The sequence below is a fragment of the Rhea americana genome, unplaced genomic scaffold (genome assembly GCF_003343005.1).
Source record: "Rhea americana isolate MKP2758 unplaced genomic scaffold, rheAme1 scaffold_117, whole genome shotgun sequence".
Classification (NCBI taxonomy): Eukaryota; Metazoa; Chordata; class Aves; order Rheiformes; family Rheidae; genus Rhea; species Rhea americana.
In genome coordinates, this window is record NW_028185228.1 from 55382 (window position 1) to 80798 (window position 25417).

The following is a 25417-nucleotide window of genomic DNA, read 5'->3' on the forward strand; positions in this document are numbered from 1 at the left end:
CCCCGGGCCAGCAGCAAATCCGCGCGGGAAGGCGCTGCCCTGCCCGGCGCCGCCGGTGCTCGTGGCTCCTGTCCGAGCTCACCGAAAGCCGCAGCGCAAAGCAGGAAAACGGCGTTTCTGGGAAAGCGGCGCACCGAGGGCGGAGCGGTTTGTATAAGTTAGGGCTGCGGCAGTCCCGCGAGGCCTCTGGGCGCCTCGGCCGTCTCCTCCCCTACGAGGTCTCAGGGCTTCAGGAGATAAGTCTCCAGGTGGTTTTTCTTCTGGAGGCCGTTTCTGCTATTCGCAAATAGCTTGACCAGGCAAAGCCAACCTCCAGCCTTCTCGCTTCACCTGCCTGGCAGTTGAGGCTTCCTATCGCTAGCCGTAACGCGTGAACGTCGAAGCACAACACTGAAACATCAAAACTTGCCAAAGAAACACGTGGCCTGGTTCGGCTTCATTTTTCAGCGCAGGGTGGACTTAGGCCCTGCAAAGCATGTCCATTGCTCCCCCTGCTAGAAGGTACTGACGAATTCTCCTGATACGCTTTTCTGCTTGTTTCAAGTTAAAAATACTTTTTGCTTTTTTTTCCCCTCCCCTCCCTTTCATGTGCTGGATAGAGTACAGCTTTATTAAGAAAAAAAAAGACAACTTTTGAATACAAAAAGAAGAGAAAAGCTACATTAACGAAAAGATAGAAAACTCTGCACAGAGCATATATTTAATACATGACAGCCTATGCCAGCATGATACCAATGACAACGTAACATAATGTTTCAACTGAAGTATTTTTGAGGTACCAAACAGCAGACGATTTTACGTCTGTTAACCAGCTTGAGAACGTTGTGCGGCGTATGGAAAACCCTGTTTCATACGAACGGGTCACTAGGTGGCAGCTTTTAAAAAGTCCATTGCAAATGAGAAAGCTTGAGTGTTTGTAGCCAAACCGCTCAGTTAATTATTTTCAGCAGCAGAGCCTGAGGTAGGCGACTTTTTCTGATGGCAGATTCTTGAGCAGATATAATCATAAATTTTCCACCAAAGTTTTTTTAGCTTCCTTGGCACTATAAACTTTTTAAAATGTTRTTTGGACAACATTTCATTCTGGAAAGACTTTCAATAAAGCATTTTCTATGAAATAAAAAAGCCTCGTGTTGATGTTTTCATAATTGAACATGCACACTTTTCCRTTCTGAAATCATCAAAATAACAAAATGTCCTTATTAGTGGACATCAAAGCCATTCCAATCCATTTAACTCATGCCAACTAAAAAAAAAAAAAAATCACATTCTCTTTTAGAAAAAAAAATCTTTTTGCAATTGAAACTTTTTCTAAATAGAAAAATCTAGTTCTCTCTGGGATCTGTATAAAAGCTACACACTGGCTTTCTGATGACTGTTTAATCAGAAGAGAGAACATGCTCCTATTTGCACACACACAGCTGTTCTGCCCTGTTTCAGAGTGGTTTGGGGGAAGAGCAGAAGCACCAGAAGAAGTAACATAGAGGATAAAATAGGATTTATGGTCTAATTGTAGCCCTTCTGCCTTTGCTTTCTTCCTGCTTGAACAGAGAGACTCTGCAAGTCTCTCTGTCTCTGGAGATACACCTGCAAGGGGTAGGTAGAGATAACGTGGCTTGGGCTGCATTCCTGAAAGTAGTGCATCCCAAATACTACTGCTATTTGCTAGTAATTTTGATAACCCATAGATGCAGAGTGATGGGATAGCTCTGGCAGCTTGTGAGCTATATTACTTCTCACTAGTGCCATAGGTTGCAGCTGCAATCAGAACTGTGGGGAAGAAGCCTAGAGCTCAGATAAATAGTCCCCAGCACTGCAAGAACTGCAGAGCATAGAACTTCTCTGAAGCTTATGGGCAGATGAGATGTGTGAGCAGTTAGAGCCGCTGAATCTTGAGGAACCATCATTATACCTTGGAGGAGAAGACTTGAAAARCCTGGTGGCCTTCACAAACTTCACTCTTTCTAGAGATACTGTATAGTGTTCAGTATCACCTTCAACTGCAGTTGTTTGTTATTACTACAATGAATGAAACAAAATCCCAAAGGATTAAATAGCCTTACATCTGGAACAGCTTCCCATTAACCTCCAAAATGGAATTTTCATGCTTGACTTCTCTGTGAACAGTATCATATTTGGGGACAGAGATATAAAATATCAAGATAGGCACATATATCTGTGAGCGCTATCTTCTCAGTAAGAAAGCAGATCACTGGCTTCTTGCAGGCAGGGCATTTAAAGGCATATTTAACACAGCTTGGTACAGTGTCCTCTTTCTCCAGAAGTGTTATGTCCTCTCAGCTACTCCACTGACTTTGCTTTACATAGAAGACCTGTGTATCTAGAGAAGCAGCCATAGCATATAGGAGTCATTGACAGAAGGGACTCAGTGGCACTGCCAAAGTGGACAGTTGTTTACATGTAGTGGAGAGACAGGAATGAGACATGGGATGTATTTAAAACTAGATCAATGAGAACAAAACTTCTCTTCTTGTTTTTTTCTTTCTTTTGTGCCTGCTAATTCATGCTCTCCCCTTGAAATTCAGCCATATGTTATGTCTTTCCCCAAAGACCACCTTTATCTGTATACCTTCATATTGTTGTTATCACTCCTGTTCTTCAAGATACTTTCCTCACTGACCTATAGGTCAGTGATTGCCTATCATACTCGGCTTTCAGCCTAAAGGACATTTGCTTGTAAGAAGCACAGACATGTACTGGGTAGAAACACTGCACAGGTACAGGTACTGCTGCTATTCAAGGCCAAATCRAATTTCAAAGGGAGAGATAAGGAAATTAAGTAAGCAAACTCATTTTTAAATAGCAACATTACTTTAATCATCCCCTTTCATGTTCAAGACATGGTATACTTAACAATTTTGAAAACACCAAATACAGATACAATATTCCAGCCAAATTAATTTTGCTAACCAGCTTAGTGCTGAAAGTCATTGTACATTGTAAGTGGATTTTTTTCTCCTTTTGGGAGACTTTTCTTTTGCTGCACTGGCAGACAAATTTCAGGAATTTTAACCTTACAATACCTACTAGTTCATATTCAGAACAGTACTTTTTAACAACTGATACATGAAAGCATTTGGTGCATAAACCTTCACTCCTTTAATCAGCTATAGAAAATAAATAATTACACAAATCTGTATGTAAATCATATCCTTGCCATTCAAATTACTTTAAAAATGTGCCTTCACAGATACATGTTTTTATATACACATGTCTACATGTCAAAATAATTTCATTGCTTGTGTCTGTCATTGAAATGCAATCTATAGCTATTTTAACCAAAATTTAAGTAGAAAAGGCACGTAATTTTGGGTCAAAAAATATAAATAGAAATGATAGAAAAATAGATATATTGTATGTAACAATAATACAATGTGTCTGTGTGATGTTACAATTGCTGAACTTGATTTTTACCTGCCACAACATCAAATTATTCCCAATTCAAACAGAAGCAGAGGCCAAATTTAAGGAATTAGTATTTTTTTCACATTATCATGGCACAGAAGTTAAAATAGCAAAGCATAGTTTCTGTGTTCCCGACTATTGGCTTTATGAAGGCAGAAAGGTATTCTTCACAGTGCTGGACTGGGTCTACATATCAGAGCTCTGGCAGCGTAGCACTGCTCCTTAGGTTTTGAAAAAACTATTTCCATCTAGCCCAACTAGAGGGGCAGAGCCCTCAGGGCAGCTGTGGCTTTTCCAGGAGAAGAAAGCCTTTGCCAAAGGCTGAAGAGAATAATTATACCTTATGAGGTGCAATTTCCCTCAAATATGGGAAAAAAAAAGGAAATGAAAGGAAAGGAAATCACCACACTCCAGAAAAACCCTTCAATTTTTATATAGACCTGAATCTTTCATTCATTATCACCCTGGTGCATAGAGGGAACTTTAAATGTTGCTGTGGCACTTGGCTGGAACAGGGTATACAATTTTAGGCACATGTATTGAAAATAAAAAAAAAGAAAAAGAAAGAGGATTCTCCTGCACCAGGTGCACAAAAGGTTTACTTTTGGATGATGGGGAGAGTGGAAAGCCTATCTTAAAAGTGGAGACTAAAAGACTGGGCTTGTTTAGCTTAGCAAACAAGCTAAGAGAGGGTTCTGTTTCCTTGATAAAATATATACAGGTAAGRAGATGAACTCCTTAAACAATCAGACACCAAAGACACAAGAGCACGAGGGTATAAACAGTTCGTGCCTTCATATACGTGAGGAATAAGAAGAAAGCTGCTAGCTCTTCTAATACTTCTACCACACTCCCCGACTCCCTTTTCCAGTAGGCTTACATGAGCAGACAGCCTGTGTCGGGATGGAGAATGAAGGGGACTACCAAGCACGTCTGTAAGAGCGGGGGCTGGACTCTGTGACCGAGGAAATCCTTTCAAATCTAGTAATGAATAACTTTTTAAGTATCACAGGAGATGGCATTTCATGCGGCCTGCTCTCTTTGGGGAAATCAAAAGGAAAGAGATCTACAAGAGAAGTGGCTCACTGAAGTGCCTCGTTTATCTTTGGGCTTTTTAGAGCTACCTGGTCATATGCTGGACAGTCTTTTCCTGGACAGTGTCCTTGCTGTACTTTTAGGAAGAACTTCCCCTTTTATTAGTCTCTGCTCAGGCACCTGAAAATGGCAGTTTCCATTTGCAGTGGTTTTCGCAGATTTACATGAGCCTGCAATGGTAGCTCGGGAGCTGGAAGACTTTGAATCCAAAGAAATCTGACTAACAGTAACACTGCCTGCACTCTTGGACGAGTAAGTGTAAATCATTTTGAGAAATGCAGATTTTGTATTTGTTTCTTGCTTATAAATTATGATATAGCACTTAGGGAGAAAAGTACAGCAGAGGATTCCATAATTGGATATTAAAACAACAATGATTTCAACTGCTGGAAGGTATTTGCCAAACGTGGTCGCATAGACAGGGATAAATACAATCCAGGCTATAAAGTAAATTAGCATGCCGAAGGTTATGAATTTAGCTTCATTGTAGTTCTCTGGTAACTTCCGACCTTTAAAGGCACATATAAAGCAAATGAAAGCGAGAGCAGCTATGTAGCCTAACATAATCCCAAAAGCCACAATAGAACCCTCATTACATTCCAGAATTATTGCTCTTGGAATTGAGAAATTTTGTTTCACAAAAGGGGTCCTAAATATTAGCCAGCAAGTGCATATGATAACTTGAATTCCAGTGCAGGTGATAACAATGGAAAGAGGTTTATATACACATTTCAGGAAGTTCTGTAGCTTGGGATCAAAGCTGAAGGCTAGTAAAATTTTTAGTGACTTTATTAAAATACATGAAATGCAGAGTGCAAAACTTATGCCAAAGAGAGCTTGCCTTGTTTTACATTTGAATTCTGTGGGTTCACCTATGAAAAAGGTAGTGCTTAAAAAAATTAAGAAGTGGCTGAAGAGAATAATATAGCAGACAGTTAAACCCCCAGATGCCTTTACAACTGGTGTATTCAAGTTTTTAGTAAATATTGCACTAACTGCCAAAATCAACACAATCCCCAAAGCAGAGAGGAGGAGGAGAAAAATAGCAAACCAGTCAGTCCAGCTGAGGAAGTGGATTGTCTTTCTGTAGCATGTAGTACTATTCACAGGAGCCCAGTAAGTTTTGTTTTTACATTGGTAGCAGTAATCCATATCTGAAAATGGAAAAGTAGAGGTAACTTAGAAAACCGAAGTAAATAAACTACAAAGCAGATTATCATGGCTTGAGATACAGTAGGAATGCAGGATACTGAAAGAATATATATGTCTGATCACTCCTGACTATTGCAGTTGCTGTCCAGATGGAGGAGCTGCAGGTCTGTGGTGGCAGTGGCAGGAGGCAGAGGATGGTGGCCAGGATGCCCATCTGCAAGAAGGCTCTGGGCACCTCCAGGGACAGGAGGGAGACTGGGGGAATGGCCAGAGTCCCAAAACTGTCTTGATCACCTCTGATAGGAGATACATAACCTGGTCAGAGCTCTGGTGAACTTTAACTGAAACTTGAATAATGACTGGAAATGAAATCATTGGATGTCATGGTTTCATTGGTTTCTTTTGCTCACCTATTGCTATAGGAAACAATATCTTTCTCCTTGCAGACAGCTTTTGGAATATAATAGTAAGGGTAATCATTGCCCTACTTTATGCTTTAAAAGGCTAATTTTGCTGTAAAATTCCTATTCACCGATATGGATAAATTTTGCAAGTATTTGCATAAAAAAGATACAATTTAATTTCTTTCTGCTCACTAGCAGGGTATTCAAAGAACATTCCACCAAAGAGTTCTTAATTATATCTCTCTCTTCCACAGTTAACCTTCTCCTTTTAAAAACATTATTCAAATTATAAGTGAACCAGTGGTAATGTACAAATCAGGTTTGGTTCTAGAAAGCATCACTGTACAGTCACATCAAATGTCTTAGTACTCCCAGCAAAAAGACCAAAGATACAATGATAGGAAGAATAAATAACCCTTGTACTTCCACTGAACTGGGTGTACTGCTACAAGACACAAAACATGGGACAGCCTCAACATCTGGAGAGAGGACAACACTAGTCAACTGGAAAATCTAATTGCTTTAAGTTTGGTCTTCTAAGAAGCATTTAAACCAGATTTTATATGCTGAATGATTTCTTCCCCATCATATTTGGAAAACTGGACATAAACAAATATTTTAAACTCATTCTGAAGTTATACCCAAGGTTGCCAAGTTACATTATACACAAACAAAACAATTCTATTGATCTCTAAATAAAYCTTTATTTGGATCATATTTCTTTACCTGTTTGATTGCTGTAATGGTTTTCTGGGCAGTAAACACACTCATAGCAGCATGTGTGTGGACTTTCTGTAACCTTTTTCATCTGTCCTGGTCTGCAATGCTGGGAACATGTTGACTGAATCTTCTGCAGCATGCAGAGAACAGAAAAAAATCAACTAAAGCACAACTAATCACTAAGAACAAATTTATTTTAAAAATTTTAAAAGAACAGATTTATTTTAAAATAAATTCATAAATTCTATGACCTGCACTCTCTTTTTGCAGCTTCCAGGTCTTTTAAGGGAATCTGCAAATGATGCCAAAAAAAGGCATTGTAGACTCTGCATTTCTCATATGTTTTTCCACGCAGTCAGCAAACAAAAGGAAGAGGAATTATCTACCTGATAATTTTGCAGCTATTAGTTTTATTTTTGGCCCAAAATGGCAATCAGTGGAATTGTCTATACTTTTAAAATCCTAATTTAAGTATCTGATTTAGCTTTGAAACTGGACTTTAGACTGCTGAGGATCAGATCCAAAGAAAGCACAGAAGCGTCTGATACGGGACTTAAGTGGAATTTAAGTGACTGGTTTCACAGCTGAGTTCTTAAAATCCGGCTCAGTTGCTCTTAACCACAGGGGAGATATTTTAGCTCTGCAAGTGCTTCATATTGCAGCTCTGAAAATCCTCACATTCAGCAGCATACGTCTGAGTCCTGTCAGGATCTGGAAACCAATTGCTATGTCCAGGTCTCCTGAGAGGTTTTCTCTGCCTAGCAATGTCACAAAACAACTGCCATGCTAGCAAGGCTGAGCTCCCCACTAGTTTAAAGCCAGTAGTAAAAGCATTTGTTAGGGAGAAAGGTGTGAGGGGTCTCGGAGGAAATCTGAGTTGTGTTTCCTGGAGGATTGTCTYGAATGCCAGGCTATCAGCCTCTGTAAATGAGGGATTTTCCATCTTTCTTTTGGCCGTATTTGTACCAATATGATTTCAGGAGTCATTGTCCAAAACGAAGCACCATGATGAGCTTGGTGATTAGAGCCCTTTCTCAAAGTCTGAGTTCAGGCTCTTGTTCCAAAGACAGCTTTTGTAACATAGAAAAACAGTTCTGAGGGACACTGCTAGTTCTGCTCTCTCCAGGATGTAGCCCACAGGCAGATGGAGATACTTCCTCACCATCCTGGGCAGTGCCACAAAGAGGGAAAAGATTCCAAGTTTGCTCCTGTCCTCAGCCTTTCTACTGGCTGAGTGCACACCCCGAGACTAGCGTTCAGCCAAGCACTCGGTTAGCCTTCCCTTTCCCATTAGTGATGAATATTTGGCAGCACAGAGCCATGGTCAGTCACAGCTGCAGGGTGAACCAGCACATCACTGGTGCACAGATGATGGATTATCTGTCTGGAACTGATTGGACTACCCATGAGTCCTGTTTACCCCAGTGCTAGGGCTCCAGGTGAAACCACATGCCTCATCGCTTGTAGTTGTGCTGACTCCAGGGCTAATAGAAGTAAATAAGCAAAAAGCACYTCCCTCYCTATTTTTTTTTYYTTTWTTGCGGTAAAGTGACTATATATGAGTTTTCATGTGCATAAATTGGTGGTGTTGTGTATAAAAGAGGACACTTAGACATAGACATTTTCTGTTTTAAAACACTTCAAGATCCTGGAATAGCGTCCTTAGGACAGACGTAGTTTCTGATTTGTTCATCTTAGGAAACCTCTTAGAGCATTCTGAAYCTATAATTGAATTTGAAAGCATAGAGGCTGCTTACAGGTTAAAGTATTTGCTGAATGAGCAAGGTGGTAGAATATACCCAGAGAGGATCTGTCACTTAAAGAACATGAAAGTACATAAGAGATCTCTAGCTGACACATACTTCAGTTGCAAAGCCCAGATGGAGAAGGAAATATATGAAGCAAATTTCACATGTTATGCCAAAAAATTAAAGGTTACCTTTAARTCCAGAAATTCCTTTTCTTTTTCCTCATCCTCAAAGATAAAATAACCTTTCTCTGGGCTATATTCTGCCATTGTGGTGATTTCCATGTGGCCATCAATTTCTTTCCAAAGATATACATCATAATTAGTGTTCAAATCTCCTTTGGAGTCAAACTTCATTTCTTTGTCATCATCAAGGACTGTAACTTTTTTAAGTTCTTCAAGGAGCTGAACATAGATACAAGAAACAATAGTATTCATCAGTATCATTTCAGTGTGGTAAAATCAATAGTCTAGTGTCTGTACAATGATATGAAGTTAAAAAAAAGAGAAAAATGTTGCTTTTTAGGAGAACAAAAATCTTAAAAGCGATCTTTGTAATTGTTTAATCTGGTTTCCTACACAGAATTACATTATTCAGGTAAACCTATTGGTCTTAAAAATCTATTACTCAAAAATGATCATTTCTTAACTCTATGTAATGTATACAAACACTTACATTAATATTTTTCTCCAGCCTGGGAAATTTTGTTACAATGATGGGAAAGAGTTTTGTTTATCAGAAACAAAGGAGGCCTTTCAGAAGTCCCCTTGTTGTAAAGAATTACCATGAACAATGTTACTGCAGTTATTTTATTATGCCTAGAGTAGATCTCAGCAATGTTTGCTTCCAGAGTAAGTTTCTTTAGGGGATCTGGAAATATCTACTTTAACATTATTTTCAGCTGTGACTGTACTGTAACTGATACTGTGGATTGCAAAGAGAGACTCAGAACTGTTAAATAAAAAATAAATGCCAATTTACTCAGATGAAACAATATACATCACAATGGCAATAGATAGCATAGCTGTATTTGATAAATCATATGAAATATCAAAAATAAAGGTGCTTTAATCACMCAACTGTCTAGCTTAGTATTGCAACCCATTCTGTTCTTCTTAATAGGGTGAAATTTCTCTCTCCCTCATTGCAAACAGCCAGATCAAGAAGTTCCATGTAAATCTAGAAAAGGACAGGCTAAGGCACATATAACTCACTCCCAGCTCATGGGGAGACCATAAGGGGACCATTAGCCACACTGGATCTTAACTGGAACAGCAGCTTTATCCCTTCACAGGCATAACAATTTTAGGCAATTTAACATGAAACTAAGCAAAGTGTGATGAATGGCAAAAATTAACTGCTCTATTTGAAAAGCTGACTCTCACATAGACCCTAGTTTGATAGTTGTAGCATTTAAAGATGTTGCTAAGAATATCACCTTAAAAGGGTCTGGCATATACAACTGAGAGGAGGTGTCATTATTTTGAGAATTCATGTACTCTTGGTGCATCTCTACTTGGTGCATTTATGAAGACCCAAAGTTTGCTTCTACTTGGTATTTCATCTAAGATGAATRTGCTGTAGTCTTGTGGGACTGAACTGGAAACTTTTTATTCCGTATCTCCAGTCAAGTCATTTAAYCTTTCTCTACCTCACTTCTCCAGTTTATCTAAAAATATGGGAACAACAGAGTTTTTTGTATACATTTTGAGCTTCAGAGAGAAAGCGCTAACAATTAGCAACATTATGGTTTAATCAGTGAGTATTTTTGTAAAGGCTGTAACACCAATGACTGATTTCTTAGGATATAGAGATCTGTAGTATGGATTATTTTCAAACTAAACTTTACATATACCCGCTTCTAGAGGGCTTAGGTTCAGTGTATAGGAAATGTATAATGAAAACTGAACCATGGGGGTTAATTCTCTCTTTTGATTCTCTTTGTGAGTTCTTAGATTCTTAACAGGCCTCTTAATTTTGATGGTTTGGGGTTAAATTCAGCTGTGATGTAAATGCAGCTCCATAAAGTTGCATCCCCTGTAGAGCASTCCTGAATTTGTCCTATCTGCCTTTACAAATTTATGCAAAAAGTTGATTGTTACTGTTTTTCTCAAAATCCCCTATCTCGGTTTGACCTACTCTGACCGAGGATAAGAGGTCAGAGTAGGTCAGAGTTCTTCAGTGTTTGTTTGACTTTTAAATGAACTTTTGTTTAATCCTCTGAGTAAAAGTGTGTAAAAGTGAATATTCCTGAGCAGGTTCTTGGGTAAAAGGTCAGGTCAGGTTTACATGTCTGATTTTTCCTGTTCTTTTCCCACCCGGTACCATTTGATTACAGGTGTGTTTTAGGCAAATACTTCACCCATTTTAAAGATGTATGTCTAATTTTCCTACTAGTTTCAGTTTAAATCAAGACAAATACACTACAGAAGAGTRGTCTGTTGCATTTCACTTTCAAGTGAAGATTCTTCATAGAGGAAGGTACCTGAATTCAGACAAAATGGGCACAATCACTGGAGAGGGAGTGGCAAATTGAAACACTTTGGTGACTTTAGTACTTCTGTAACATTCCCAGGTACCAATAGCACTCATTGCTGACTATTACTCAGGTTACAGCAATAGTACCAACCATTAGAGGTTGATTAGTATCTTAAGACAGATTAACCATACAGTTTTGTTCTCTCACACATGACTAGCTAGTAAGATGTTCCAGCAAGCATCCTGTAGACTGACTTCATCCAAGCTGRTGCCTACTCTGCTGTGCTCTGTGAAGGTGGTAGGAGCAGATGTTAGCACAGCTAATGAAGCCCAGCAGCTAAATATCTCTTCTGCATCCTGGAGTCATGTGTTTACAGCCATTGCTGTTGTATCCATACAGGAGGAGATGATGGGTGTGAAGTTACTCATTATCAGATAGTTGTTGGTGCCCCTGGACACAGCTGGGGCATAGCACTAGAACCTTCTGTGTCTACGTGGGCCCGAAAAAATAGGAGACAAAATTTAAGCCTAGTTCCCCATACTGCAGCAGTGAGGTGCTTCTGCTCTGGCACGTAGTCTGTGGTGTTTCAGTTGGCTTATGTAGTAGTGAAGAAAGGCAGGAACAAGAATTTAAAAAACGTCATTCAGTGACAGGACTAAGGTAGTAAATCCAGGAATGTGGGAGGGAAAAGGAAATGAAAGTCATATACAGAGAGAATGAGACCTGAAAGAACTGACTTCATACCTCCCACGGAGTGAAAGCCAAAGGATCCTTGCAGTTTCTGTCTTTGCATTGCCCCTTAATGGCATGAGCAATGGCATGGACTGCAAGTATTGTACTGTGGATAAATCCTGGTTCAATATTGGCAATCAAAAAATTGTCTCTCCAGACCTGATGTTTATTCTCAACATTTTGCGTCAGATTCTCTTGGAATTGGTTTGAAATGCACACTTGAAAATCATGGTACTCCAGGTGTGCACAAACTGACAAAAGCGTAATATATTCATGTAAAAACTTGTTGTTTTCAATGGGCTTCTCATGAACAGTTCTCAGAAAGTCATGAAATGTGGATATGTTTCCACTTTTAAATCCAAATCCCACAACAGTTCCCAGCTGTTTGATATTGGGAATTGTACTGATTTTGACTGCAGCTGACCAGTTATCACTTGCAATCCAAATTTTATTTACATTCTTCTCAACTGCCTTGTTAAATAGTTTGAGTACATGGAATTGTCTCATAAAGACAACAATAACATTTACTCTGGTTTCCTTGACAATCTTCTCAATTGCTTGATCAACTTTGGCATTAAAAGTGTTGTCAGAGAGATAGGCAGGCAGCATTTCTTTAAAAGCTATACAAACGTTGTTTGCCATGGCCTGGACCCCAAAGCTCTCCAGAGCAAAACGCCCGTTGTCATCATCAGTGGCTATCACTCCAATCCAGTTCCACCCAGACTCACAGATTAAGTGGGCCATTGCTCTTGTCTGATAGAAATCACTGGGGATAGTTCTTAAGAAGGAAGGAAACCGGATTTTGTCACTGAGGATTTCAGCAGATGATGCAGGACTGACCTAGGACGAGACAACAATTCAGTTATGGAAGCTGTTTGCTCCGAAGGAGACCAAGAGCACTAGTCACTTTTGCTCTGTCACTCAGCATGACCCAGGGCACCTTCTCCCATGACTGGGCATAAAGCAGGTGCAGACAAATGGATGGGTTTCCTCACCCCAGCTATTAGGATCAAGATAAATTCCCAACACTTTTTGCTGGTAGCCATCATTTTTGTCCTCTTGCACCTAGTTACTTTAGTGAAGGCTGAGTATACAGTCTTTCAAAAGGGGTATGACAATGATGCTGGTATAAGAATTTTATTTCAACCTGTTTAGATACCATCAACCTTCTATTCRAAATCATATTCAAATCATTAGAAACATTCAAATATTGTTCGAGTTATTATTCAAATGACTGGTAACCTTATATTTTGCAGTATTTTTCTATCACTGAGTACGCTAGTATGGTTCATCCATTTTCTCTCTAAACTTTAATTGCTATATTATAAAAGTATCATAGTCTGTTGAAAGAATCTTCCAGAAGAAATAATAACCAAAACTACAGTATATTATAATAATTCTTTTATATAAAACATTTGCTAACTTTTTCTTGTGAATGTAGCTAGGGAAACATAAATGGAAAAGTGTTATTTAAATCGATTTAGCTTTTAATCCTTGTCTATGCTCTTTTCTAAGCTTTCCAAAATGAGAGACATCTGTCATAAGGGGATACCAAGTCTTAATATTGTCAGAAGATTATAGATGCTATTGAAGAGAAAAATCTACTAGGTCACCTTTTCCATCCCCATGTCACAATGCACTTGCCTTTCGACTGAGTTCAAGTGTGGCATTTTAATTTAAAACCTACTATATCTCCTATGGTGGAGCCAGAGGTCTTAATTACTTCCTACCACTAGAGAGGAATAGATTCTGTTATCTTAGGTCTTTTGCACATATTTGGTTAGTATGCTGCTACTTCACAGTAAAGGTAATTTACACCGAATTGCCACTGGGTTGTGCAATAGTGTGGATGTGGTTTTACTTCTCAGTATCACATTCTGGCCAATTATAAACCCAGCTCTTCCACAAGAGTTGTGCAATCCACAACAGCAATGTAAGCCCCAGCCTAAGTGCAAGCGTGGGACTGTGCTCACTGTATTATTTCCTGTTAAGAGACAGATCAGAAATAGGGAAGAATATTTTGTGATGGTGTGGATCCAGATCTATATTCCTTCTCTTTTACAGCTGCATGAAGAATAAGGGGAGTAAAATTGTCTTTTAGAACAATATTCCTCACTTCCTGTGCATAGTTAGAACAGACCAGGACTCCCAAATCCAACCTCTCTCAGGCAGGAGAGAATTTCCAAATTTCTGGTCAAATTAGATTTTGAGTTTCTTTCAGTTTGATATAGACTATTATCATATAATATACTCATTATCAACACAGGCCAAATTGGACATGGAGGCTGTCGTTCGGCTGCTTGAACAAAGACATTGAGTAGCATTGGAGGTACTTTAAAGTAACTGACACATCCATGTGGGATTAGCAGATGTGCTACAGGACCTACAAGAGACCAGCATCATCCTGGAAGAGGATGTGCTCATAGAGGCATGTACCTCTAAATAGCACTAAATGCCTTTGTTTAGGCAAGTGAATCAAGCGCTCCCTTTGGAGTGGAATCTCACCCCTCCTGACGACCTTAGGCTGAGTCAGATCCTGCCCCGTAATAGACATGTGACTGGCAATCCCTGTAATCAGAGCCACATCTTCTTCTAACTCCGGTAAATTTGACCCTCTGTTCAAAATGAAATCATTCCCTCGAACCTACCTGTGGGATTAGTTGCAAAGCCAATAACCTTGAAACTGCCATTGACACCTCAGAGTAGCTGGCTCCAATGACTGCCTTAATTCTTGGTATGTAGTCTGAATAGTTACACTTGAATTCTACAATATCCTTAGAAGAATTGAATTTAGACAGGAACCTCAGAGCAGATGCCATGGCTTTTGTAACTTCTGCACAGGTATCATAGATTTCATAGCCCAGAGTAACGCCAGATAACAATGTTGAATTGTTGATCATTTCAATAGCATGTATCATTGCAAGTGTCTGAAGAAAAACTTGAATTTCAAAGCTGTCAGGAAACACAGAAGTTTTATTTTAGATAAACATATTTGGGAACAAGGATGAAGCAAAATCTGTTTTGAGTATATCCTTTAGAATTTGTCAGCTACTGAAAAGAAATGACGAGCAATATATTTTTTGTGATTTTCTTGGGTTTTTGTGTACTAAAAATTAGAAATCATGTATTTTGCTCTCATCTGAATGGGAGATTAAGCAAATCAACACAAAAATTTAAATGTACATAAATAAAAATTGCTGTTTTGAAAAATAARAACAGGCACTAAAATCCAAATTTACATGGTAGATGAAAATTTGCAAGTTGTATCTTCAGGAAGTATCTGTTAGAATCAGTAGGGCTACTCCAATTTACTCTACTTGGTCCAGTAATCATTTTTATTAGATATATTTGCCTTCACCAAAGACCTGAAGCAAAGAAAAGAAAGAACTAAGCATTTCTGAATAGAAGTAAATATTTCAGAGGTTGAGGCTTTCTAGAGGTTCCGTGGAGATTCCTAAAATCCTCTCTAAATCTAATTAAGTTAATAGAGCTATTCCCCTTATCTCCAGTGGATGTTATAATATGTTCCTTATCAGAACTACAGTAGTACAAACTACGTGCAATACCACCACCAATCCTCTCAGGCAAGGTTCTCTAAAGCTTTCAAAGCTTGCAAACCAAATTAAATTTCATATGGATCTGAGACAATATATGACTTTATATAAAAATGATAGAAGGCTTACAAAATGACCAGTTTGGTCATCATTTTGAAATAAATTCAGATGGATATCTGCATGTCCAATTGATCATTAAATTCACAGGTAGGATTAAGTTGGATCTAAAATTCAAATGAAACTTTATGATTCGTACCTAGATTAAAACTAAAGATGATATATATTTGGAACTTCTGGTTTAGAAATATTAATTATTATTAGAAATATTTAAAATAAAATTAATTTCCTTTGCATTATTTCCCCAAAAATRTTTAAAGTACAGTAGTTATTTGAAGTAAACAAAATAAGTATTCTGATGCATAGTCTAAACCTGAATGTTTACATGATATGGTGTTTGTACAATCTATCCTATAATGTAATGCCACTATTATTATTTGACTACAACCTAGTCAGCAAGGTACTATCATAGATTTCAACTGGTTTGTCCTGTGAGGTGAGAGTCATAAGTGCTTAGATAAAACAGAGCAGTAGAGCTCTGTCTCTGTCCAGATCATCACAAATATTGAACAACTGCACAGCAGAGTACTTCAGACAAATAGCAACAAATCAGCATTTACATGAAAATTAAATGAAAAAGGTTGTTCAGCCCAAACATCCAAGGTTATATGATTACTTATGAAGAATGAGATAGGGATCAAAAACTCATTTCCTTCCGTAGGCAGCCACAGCATTTTCTACTGCGTGAATTTTCTGCTATGCACAATTTATTTGATATCCAAGATCTTTTTAAGATCATAACTGAAACAGATTTTTGTTGCTATTAATATGAAATGTATATGCCAATGTCAGTGTTCCCTTCTTCGGTATATATGTAGTTTACAGTATTACTCACCTAGCACAATTCTGAATTACTGGCTTGATGGGATGTTCTTCTGGATGCATCATTTCATTATGAACTGCAAACAAGCCCCCAATAACGATGTCTCCTGGAGAACTGGCGCCCACAAAGTCATCAGTATTCTGGCAAGAGTAGGCAATATCCGTGATCACAAGGCAGGGAATCAAAAAGCTAACTAATGCCATGTTTCTATTTCTCTTGCTTGCTACCAGCTTTAAGTCAATTAAGCTCRCTGCAGTGCCAACAACACTGTTCCTATTTCACCTATAAACAGCAGCAAAGGAAAAAGGCTGTGCTCAAAGTTAGTCACACTTCACAAGGTATTCATATTTGCTCAACTGGCTGAGGCTACTTCATTGATGCTACTAAAGCAACGCTGTCACCTAAAATGCGTGGGTAGARGTGTGTGAGAGAGAAGAGGGCGGGAAAGAGAGAGATGAGTTTAAAAGGAAATGTTGGACATAAAATTGGTTCTGCTGTGTTCAAAGATTATTCTACTTTATATGAAACACATGGCAAATATTTTGGTATAAATCTTGGCTTGTTTTGAATACCTTCCAAATGAGTGCAGTGTGAGAAGAACTGATCATGTAACATGCTAGTAACACTTTACTAGCAACCATATTTTAAAGGTATGGTCCAAAAAAATATTAAAAAGACACCCTTTCACTACAGTGGGCTTTTGATCAGACTCTGATCTTAAAAAAAGAAAAAAAAAAGCTATCAAAAGTTTGCATTTGTCTCAATCCTTTTCTTATCATTTTTTTACACAAAGATTTAAAAAATGGTTTGGATAAGCTGATCTTAATGGTTTTGGTGCATCCACAACTCTTACTAACTTCAGTGGGTTTAAGATCTGGTTCTGTACTACAAGCCAGGCCTTGTTTGTTGCTTGCCAATCCAAAAGATGAAAAACAGTAGAAAAAATATAATATAGATCCTAATTTTTTGAAAGGATAGAGTACACACTCTTCCCCCTTTGACCAAGGACACCACTACATGTGGTGGATTCTATGCTTTGGAAGAATCATGAGGCAGCTATTCTCAGTACCATCATTTGCCTCAGATTCCCAGGAATCTCATTTGTAAAATCTGGTGCCGTGGCAGTAAAGAACTGAGGAAAATAAAGAAGCAGAGGCTGGATTATCAGCTTTCATGAAGTCCAGTCATATACACCAAAATGAGTACATCTCTTTAGGACACAAAAGTAATTGATGCTACTAAACTCTAGCAGCTGACATAAACAAAGATTTGAAAAAAAAATCCCTGCTTTTTTCCTGACATTGGGAAACTTATTTCTCTATTTTCATATAATAGATTCTTCATATTTTACTTTTTCTGGAGTGCCAAACTACTCTGAAAAAAATAGGCTTGATTGTATTAAAAGAAAGCTGGGATTTACAATGCAGAAGTTTTGACTCAAGCATCATTGTCTTGCAGCAATAAAAGAGAAATGGTATGTGTGTTGCATATTCTTTCTGATAAACATGATGCATACTATATAACTGATTTGAATTAATATATTTTCCTTTTTTCTGACTAGGCCCTTCACACTTAAGAGTATTATTTTGCAACAGAGATATTGCAAATATGCATGCTAGTCCCCAATAAAGTTACCATTCAGCCTCTTTGTTATAATACAGCAGCTTGCCTGTCTTTCATCTGCCATATTTCTTTCCATGTGATACCGTTGCTSTCAGTTCAGGGCAGATAGCAAATAGCTGCCTACATTTTCTGTAATGTATATAAGGACATGCATTTATTGACAGATTATGAACCAATTTATACTGCTTTTACACTAATTTGTAAAAATTCCACTTTCTTCAAAGATATTCCTCTTGATTTRTACCAGCATAAGTGTAATCAGACTCTGACCCCGAACTATGAGCTGTACTAGCAAAATATTTTGCATAGGTATGTTTACATGGCAATTTCAACCTTTAATCCTGTTTAATCATAAATATTTGATATGGTGATGTTATGTTTCACCTTCATTTGCCTGGTGCAAAGTAGAACTATTCTTTGTTTATACAGCCTGCAATATATCATGTCTGGTGTTTCCTGGCTTACAGTGCAGTCAACAACTCTTGAAGGAGGCTGCAGAAAGTGGGGACAATCAAACCTGAATTTGTGTTGGGAAATCCCAACCAGATCACATTTTACACATATTTCCCGAGACTTAGCCAGTCTCAGGAACTCAGGTAGRTTCCCATTCCCTCCCATCCTTTACAAGTACACCCTAAAGCCTACTTCCACCCACTCTGGAGTTTGCTTTTCCCTGACTTTTGTATGTATCTTCTTCTAAACCTTCTGCCAAAATGATGCTTTATAGGATTAAAGCAAAAGCTGGTTATTTCCTTAAGCGTGCCACAAGAAATAGTTAGTATTATGCCTCTTTGTATATGTAACTTTTAAGAGAATTTTTAAGCATGTAACATTAAGTAGATATTAATCATGTTCAGGAATCAATTGAAATACAGTACTGATAATTCCAGGCTTGAAGTTTGTTATAATTTATGATTAGAAGCAGGTAAGGAAATCTATTCTGGCCAGTACCTAAAAAGGCCATTAATATCTACAGAAAAGAGTTTTATCTAGAAAACAAAATCCTAATTTAGTCACTTTGGAAAGGGGAAGTTGACAAAATAAACATCACATATAACTGGTGCATAATTTCGTGTTATTTATAAAAACACTATGAAATGAGGTGTCCTTTAAATTCAGCTGCATTGGGTTTATTTCATTGCATAAAATATATTCACAAGAAGAATYTTTTGTTGTTGTTATTGTTTACTGTCAAGACCAGTAATTATTGCTGCAGGTGGTAAGTACTTATAAACATTACTGAGATCAGCATAGTCTAGTACTGCAGAATTGCAGTAATAGAACTAGAAGTATTTGCAAATACTCTTTTTCATTGATACTTAAGTACCAATAAAAGTAAGAATACAGTACAAAACGTCCTTTTCTTAAAATTTAGTGATTATTGTTACATCAGTACACTTTCACAGTCACCTGTATAGGAGTTATTTCCTGCGAAAAACACAAGAGTAGATGATACTTTCAAACTTTCAAAACCACAGGTGAGGTTGAATCAAGCATAAGATTCAGGGGAACTCTTGAAGTATCATTGTCTCTAGAAAGCAGAGTTTAAGGGACTGTGCAAAGGCTGAAAACAATTTTACCAAACCCTACCRAAAAGAAGATATTCTGAGAGGCACAGATGAATTCTGAGAAGCTTTGGAGGATGATCTGTAGGGAGATAAAGATTCTCTGTTACTTTATCTGTATGCCYCAAAGCTACCTGCCACCATACTAAAATGGCTAATTACTTCTTCCAMCTGTGTTCACCTCCCCTTTGAGAAGGACTAGAATGGGTGGGCTTTGGAAGATGGCCCTGCCAAAATCAGCACTAATCCTGCRGATTCCTTCTTGTAAATTCAGTTCATAAGCTTTTGGCAGCAGTGCCATACCTACTCTAAGGCTCCACAGTGTAAAACATTTAAGAGAAGTGAGAGGGACCTGAGCATGAAACTAACTGAGTGCACTGTCAGAATAGTGGATACAAGTAAATGGACCATATGCATCTCCAGTGTTTGCAGCATCTAAAAGCGAGTAGCTTCTGGCCTTTGTGCAGAATAAAGTTTTGCAGCTGGCAGGTGCTCAGTCAAAGAGGGACTACATTGTGCAGGAAACAAGCATCAAGATTTTGGCTGAGTTTTTTGTTCTAGCTTTGGTCTTTTATGGAGAAGTTAATGAGTTAGATTCTACCAGGAATATGTCTTCTGTGAAGCCTGTCCAATCAGATACTGTTGCAGGAGGAAGATGTTTTTCCTCATGTTCTGCTTTATGCCACTTTTAATTGTACTGTTTACAAAACAACATACAGCACAGAGCTAGATCCTCTTTTATGCATATGTAAAAGGGAAGGCAAGAAGGAAGAAATTTGACTATTCTGGCTGTTTTTTAGAAGAGCTGGATAACCATACCTGCCAAGCCTTGAAGGTGTGCAAAGACTTGGAGAACCCAGCAATATTTGAATAAAATTCTGCCATACATAAGTAAAGTCATGCTTGTGTAAATTAAGAGTGACAATGTGTCTTCAGATTGTTCTTCTGGAAAAACTAAGCTGTAAGAGAAAGGAAGAAGTCATGGTTTTAAATCTCTGGGCTGTGTGTCTTTTTCTCCCACTCTACCACTGACTTTTTGCATCTCTTCTGCACAGACTTCTATCATGACCTCCCGGACCTACTTAATCATTTATAGCCAAATTTCTGAAAGATTCCAATATTCTCTGAAAACAATTAGAGCCAAAATGCCTTGAGACTCTAGATTTAATCTTCCTTTGATTCATATCATATCTGCAAAACAGAGAGGACAATTCTTCCTATTTACATTGTAAACTCTTTAGAACAGCTACTGTCTTTTACTTATGACGAACACCCAGATTAAATACGGTATTTCGATTCAGGTAATAAATAACACAAAAACAAGGGAAGAGAAAAACAGCTAAACTAATCCAGGTCCCAGTGTAAATTAGTGCTGCAAAGGAGAAACGTATCTTACTCCTGTTTTAGTGCGCTATTAGAGCTAAAGAAACAGAGTGTGTTCCCATCAGCCTTCATGTTTTGCCATGTATGAGGTGTCTATTAAAAAAAGAATCACTTTTCACAGAATTTTAATTGATGCTGGCAATACTGAAAGCACTGTGGTTATACGAACCTTAACCAACTAGGGAGTTTTACAGTACAAATGCCTGTGACTACTGCCATCTCTCTTCTGAAAAGATGATATGCCATTGCTTTGGCCAGCAAGCCACCTCTTAGTTTGCCTTTCTTCTGGGACAGTAAACAGCATGCCTGAAAGGCTCCCAGGTGGGTTGGTTGTTCCCTCAGGTCTTACTGCATGGAAACTGATGTTCCTCACAATCAAGGCTGAAAGGCTAGTTGAAGATCTGAAAAAAAGAAAGGCAGAGAGTCAAATTTGAAGCTCAATATGAGCAAATCTGAGAACATTCCAAAACCCAGAAATACCAAGCAAAATGCACGTGAAAGTTAAAACTGTTCTCCAAAATCATCATCAAATTTCTGTGCAATTGGAGGTATCATTTGTTTGCAGCGGTGAAGCCATCAAAAGTGGATGTATCAACACTTTCCAGGCCAGCAGGAAAGAATTGCCCACTGTGAAATAATTTTCTTTTCCATTTAGACAGCTTCTTTAAACATACTACACAAATGGAGGGATCCAGTGTTGGTATTCTAAAACAGCAGCTGTATATTGTACAATATATATAACATATGTACACACATATGTACCTGCATATATGCATATGTTATATATACATAACAAGCAGCATGAGTCAGAAGGCTAGAAGACCTTTGGCAGCCAAGCAAAYGCAGCTACCCAAAAAGTGAGAACACCTGGTATTGGGCACGGGTCAATGTGTGGCTTTTCTACAGTGATTTAACCAAAAAGCAAATTTGAAACAATATTTTTAATTATCTCTTATGATTAAGATGCAATTAGTTTRTGGAGCCATTTCTTTTTGATATCATATACTACATCTATACTAATAAGGATGATGAATAGAGCTGAATCTGAGGCCAAAAAAATTAAACCAGAGGAGGAAATATTGATTAGAATTAGCAATTCATTAGACTAATATCACTGTTAAAATTAACCCAGTGATTTTAGATTATCCAGTCTCTGTTAGGGAAATTTAAACAGTGAGGCAAAAAAAGGAAGCAAGTCATGCATTACTTTAGTTATATTTTAGTTATATTAAAAAGCATTCTTCTACCAGAGAATGAATCTGGCAACAATTCTTCTGGCACTCTATCTTAATATTAAATATTAAAATTAAAAAATGGAAAGGAGAATGCCCCATTATTTTGATTCATGGCCTGTAGCAAAAAAAAATTTTTTTTTTTTAAAAAGAACTATCAACAATGAAATGGAGTTTGGACAGATACCAAGCAGTCACATTAACTCCTGAGAAACAAACTAACTCCGTTTTCAAGGTCATATGGTTTGTCCTCTAGAATCTGTCAGCTGAGCCACATGATGGGGAGAATGAGTCCTTTTATTTCCCTGCAAGGTCACAACATTGTAATGTGTTGCCTGATGTTCTCTGAAAGCTGAATTCCACTCAATGCAGATGGTCTGTTGGAGCACCTTCGTAGAAGACTGAGATGCTGGAAATCTCCATAGAGAAGTGCTTCGATAGTGCCTTTAGCCTCCTATCCCGACAGACAGGACTGTCCTAGGAGGCCCCAGAGCAACTTTCCTTTCAGAAAGAGTTGTAGTCAATACAATCAAGGATATTCATGCACTTCTACTGTTTATGTTACCACAGAGCTATAAGACATTAAAGCAGCTTCGGTTCACCAGTGTCATGGAGGGGGAATACGTTTCATTTCTACAGCTTTTTGAGTTCAGAGCAGAGGTGCTATTTTCTTTTATCTTCTCTCTTTAATGTATGTAAAGTTAAGTCAAAAATCATTTTAAAATGAAAAATCAAATAGATTTGATTTTTTTTAAAACAGAGGACAAGTAGTTTTGGTTATTCCAAAATTGAATTTCTCTGTAAATGAACTATTCTTTCCAAATATTCTATCAAGGCTGCTCCTATCTCATCCAGCCAAGATGATAGTCAGCTGAGTAGGATGCAAGACAGTTTTTCCTAAAACACAAAGTGGCAGGCATGGCACAATTGACTAAGGTGCTTTATTTCTCTCCTGAATAAAATGTTTTCTCTTTCAAGACATATTTCTCTTCTGACTGTTTTATTTCTCTTCTTTGTTCAATTTCCTCTCCTTTTTAGTCAAAAAAAAGTGAGCTAAGTTGTCACTCATCTATTGATAATCCAAAGATTTTGGCCCAGCTTGCAGTTAAACGACCGTGCAGAGGGAAATAAAACTTCTAGTTTAGAAGGCTCAGCATTCTCCTGGGAGGCTGAAGGTCTGAGATCCAGCCCTTCTTCCAATGACTTTTTGCTGTCATATAGTGAAACCTTTGCTAGATAAAGAATGAGAACTCAAGTCTTTCCAACCCAGTGCCCCTTACTCATCGGGATGTCACCAACTGTTTGAGGGAGCCCTTCTAGCCTGATGGTTAGGTACCTCCCTCAGAGAGGCAGTATACTCAGAAATTCCCAAGAGGGATTGCCTGTGGTGCCTACTATACTAATCAAGTTTTGGAAACCCCTACCTGCAAGAAAATCTGGCTAGGGATCATTTCATAAGAAAATATTGATGCAAGCAGGTATGAAATGGATGTTAAACCTCTCAGCATTATTAATATTGAACCATGCCTTAAAATAGAATATTAGGCTCAAAGAAGTTTTGACTTTAAAAATAAAAATGGTTAAAATTTTAGATATCTCCAAAGGAATTGACTGTGGAGAATTTGAGGGTCTTAGTTTTGAAAATAAGCTGTTAAAGTGACAGCCAGCTATCTAAATCCAAATAGTTCTCTTGGTGACCTTGTGCTTAGTCTCACTAAATCACTTTTGCAAACAGTACTAAGTGATTTCTTAGCTCTTACAGTACTTGTCACAACATATAATTTCCTTTAAATTATGAGCATCTTCCTTTACTCTCTTTGGAATTGGAACAGAATTGATAATATTAAGCAGTAATTAGATTAAGAGACAAGAAAAAAGATACAGTTTTGGGAGCAGGGATTAAAAGCCAGGTGGTTCCCAATTTTAAGGGAATGTCATCATCACTAGAAGATATCATGGAAATACTTACATTCTCTCTGACCTGACAAGCCTTTAATTACYCTGTGCAAACATCAGCTTGGAAAAGAATGAGAACTTACTTGCTGCCTCAGCATACAGCAGTGAGAACACTTTCAGAAAACATGTGTTTAAGTCTCTTTGGATAGAAGAGAAAAGAAGAGTCCAAGTCTCCCGCATGTGCTGACTGACTAGATCTAGAATAGCACACCAAGGAAAGGCTTATTTCTTCTTTGCCCTGATTTCATAGCAATCCTCTTCTAATCACTGTCTTGAAATCACAGGTCTGAGCAAGCACCAAAGTGTTTATCTTCTCCCTGAACACTGACTTATTAGACACAGAGAAAAATACTACTACTTCCAGCAATGTTTTGGACCACAAGTGGTAACCAGAGGTGCCAAAGTGTAGAAGAGCTAAGTGGAATTTGAGACTCTTCTCAGTAATTCCTTTTGGCTACTGTAGGCAGTTCTCAGCTGAGCCAGCTGGTCTTGGGGAACTCCATTCTTGGGAGTCTAAATGGCCTTCAGTTTGTGGCTGAAGTGAAATGGTACTTCAAGAGGCTGAGGTCTCAAACATAGCTGTAGGGAGCTCCATAGGCAGGTTAGGAATGAGGTCCTCAGCATTCAGTTTTGGAAAACCTGACTTTGCTGAATTTCGTCTGTTGTATCAAAGGCCAAGATTCTTAAAGGTAAATCGGTTTTCTTGTCCTAGTTAATTCAGTTCGAGTTATTTAAATATCTTTAAAAGCTGTCTCAAACTTTTTGATACTAAAACTTTAGTTCTCAAATTATTTTGTGATTTTTGAGAGATGAACCAAGATSGTTGTTGTTACCCTTATTCTAGGACTTTTTTTAAAAAAAAATGGGTTTTCTTTTCAAATCTTAAAAGATCTGAGCTCACCTTACAAGGTTTAACGGCTTGTGTTATAAAAGTAAACATACATTTGCAAAGCGAGTACAGCCAGAACAGGTGACAGTCATAAAAATTCCTTTCAGATAAGGCAAAGAACCCCAAACAGCAAATCTGTAGGAGTCACTCTGGAGACTGACTTCAGTCTTTACAGTTAAAGACTGGAAAAAAAAAACTGTTAGACTAATTAAAAACATTTTGAACATTTCATGCTAAAATCATCATTCTTAAATCTGCATAGAATAACATATCACTCTATACACATCCTATAGCAGATTTTGCACTATTAGTTAAGGAGAGATCACACACATAACAATACAGCATTACTGATTTTGGCTAACCAGAACATAGGAAACAAGACTTTGCTTTAGGTCATTTCTGCTCACTGACAAGAAATTCTCTTTGAAGACATACCACAAGAATAAACTCACTAATTACAAGAACATCCCTCAGCATTCTGGATATACAAATCCTTTAGAAATATAATACAAAGTAGCT

General features: G+C 37.9%; 2 protein-coding genes across 3 annotated transcripts in view; both read right to left on the minus strand.

Annotated features, from left to right (window-relative positions):
• FAM162B (family with sequence similarity 162 member B) overlaps positions 1-440 on the minus strand; it is a 6237-nt gene extending 5797 nt beyond the window's left edge. The window contains exon 1 of the mRNA XM_085318723.1: positions 410-440. Within this exon, the coding sequence (XP_085174849.1) occupies positions 410-440 (31 nt within the window). The remainder of the gene's footprint in view (positions 1-409) is intronic.
• A 4114-nt stretch (positions 441-4554) lies between these two features.
• On the minus strand, positions 4555-16486 carry GPRC6A (G protein-coupled receptor class C group 6 member A). Of its 2 annotated transcripts, XM_085318318.1 has the most exons (7): positions 16263-16453; positions 14405-14708; positions 13444-13482; positions 11769-12596; positions 8737-8949; positions 6804-6927; positions 4555-5675 (listed from the first exon to the last, which is right to left on the minus strand). In XM_085318318.1, exons 1-7 carry the CDS (start codon positions 16451-16453, stop codon positions 4555-4557), a joined length of 2820 nt encoding a protein of 939 aa, XP_085174444.1. The 2 variants fall into 2 exon arrangements, with proteins under 2 accessions (XP_085174444.1, XP_085174452.1); XM_085318326.1 differs by lacking the exon at positions 13444-13482 and having other exon boundaries at positions 16263-16486.
• Positions 16487-25417: the final 8931 nt, after the last annotated feature.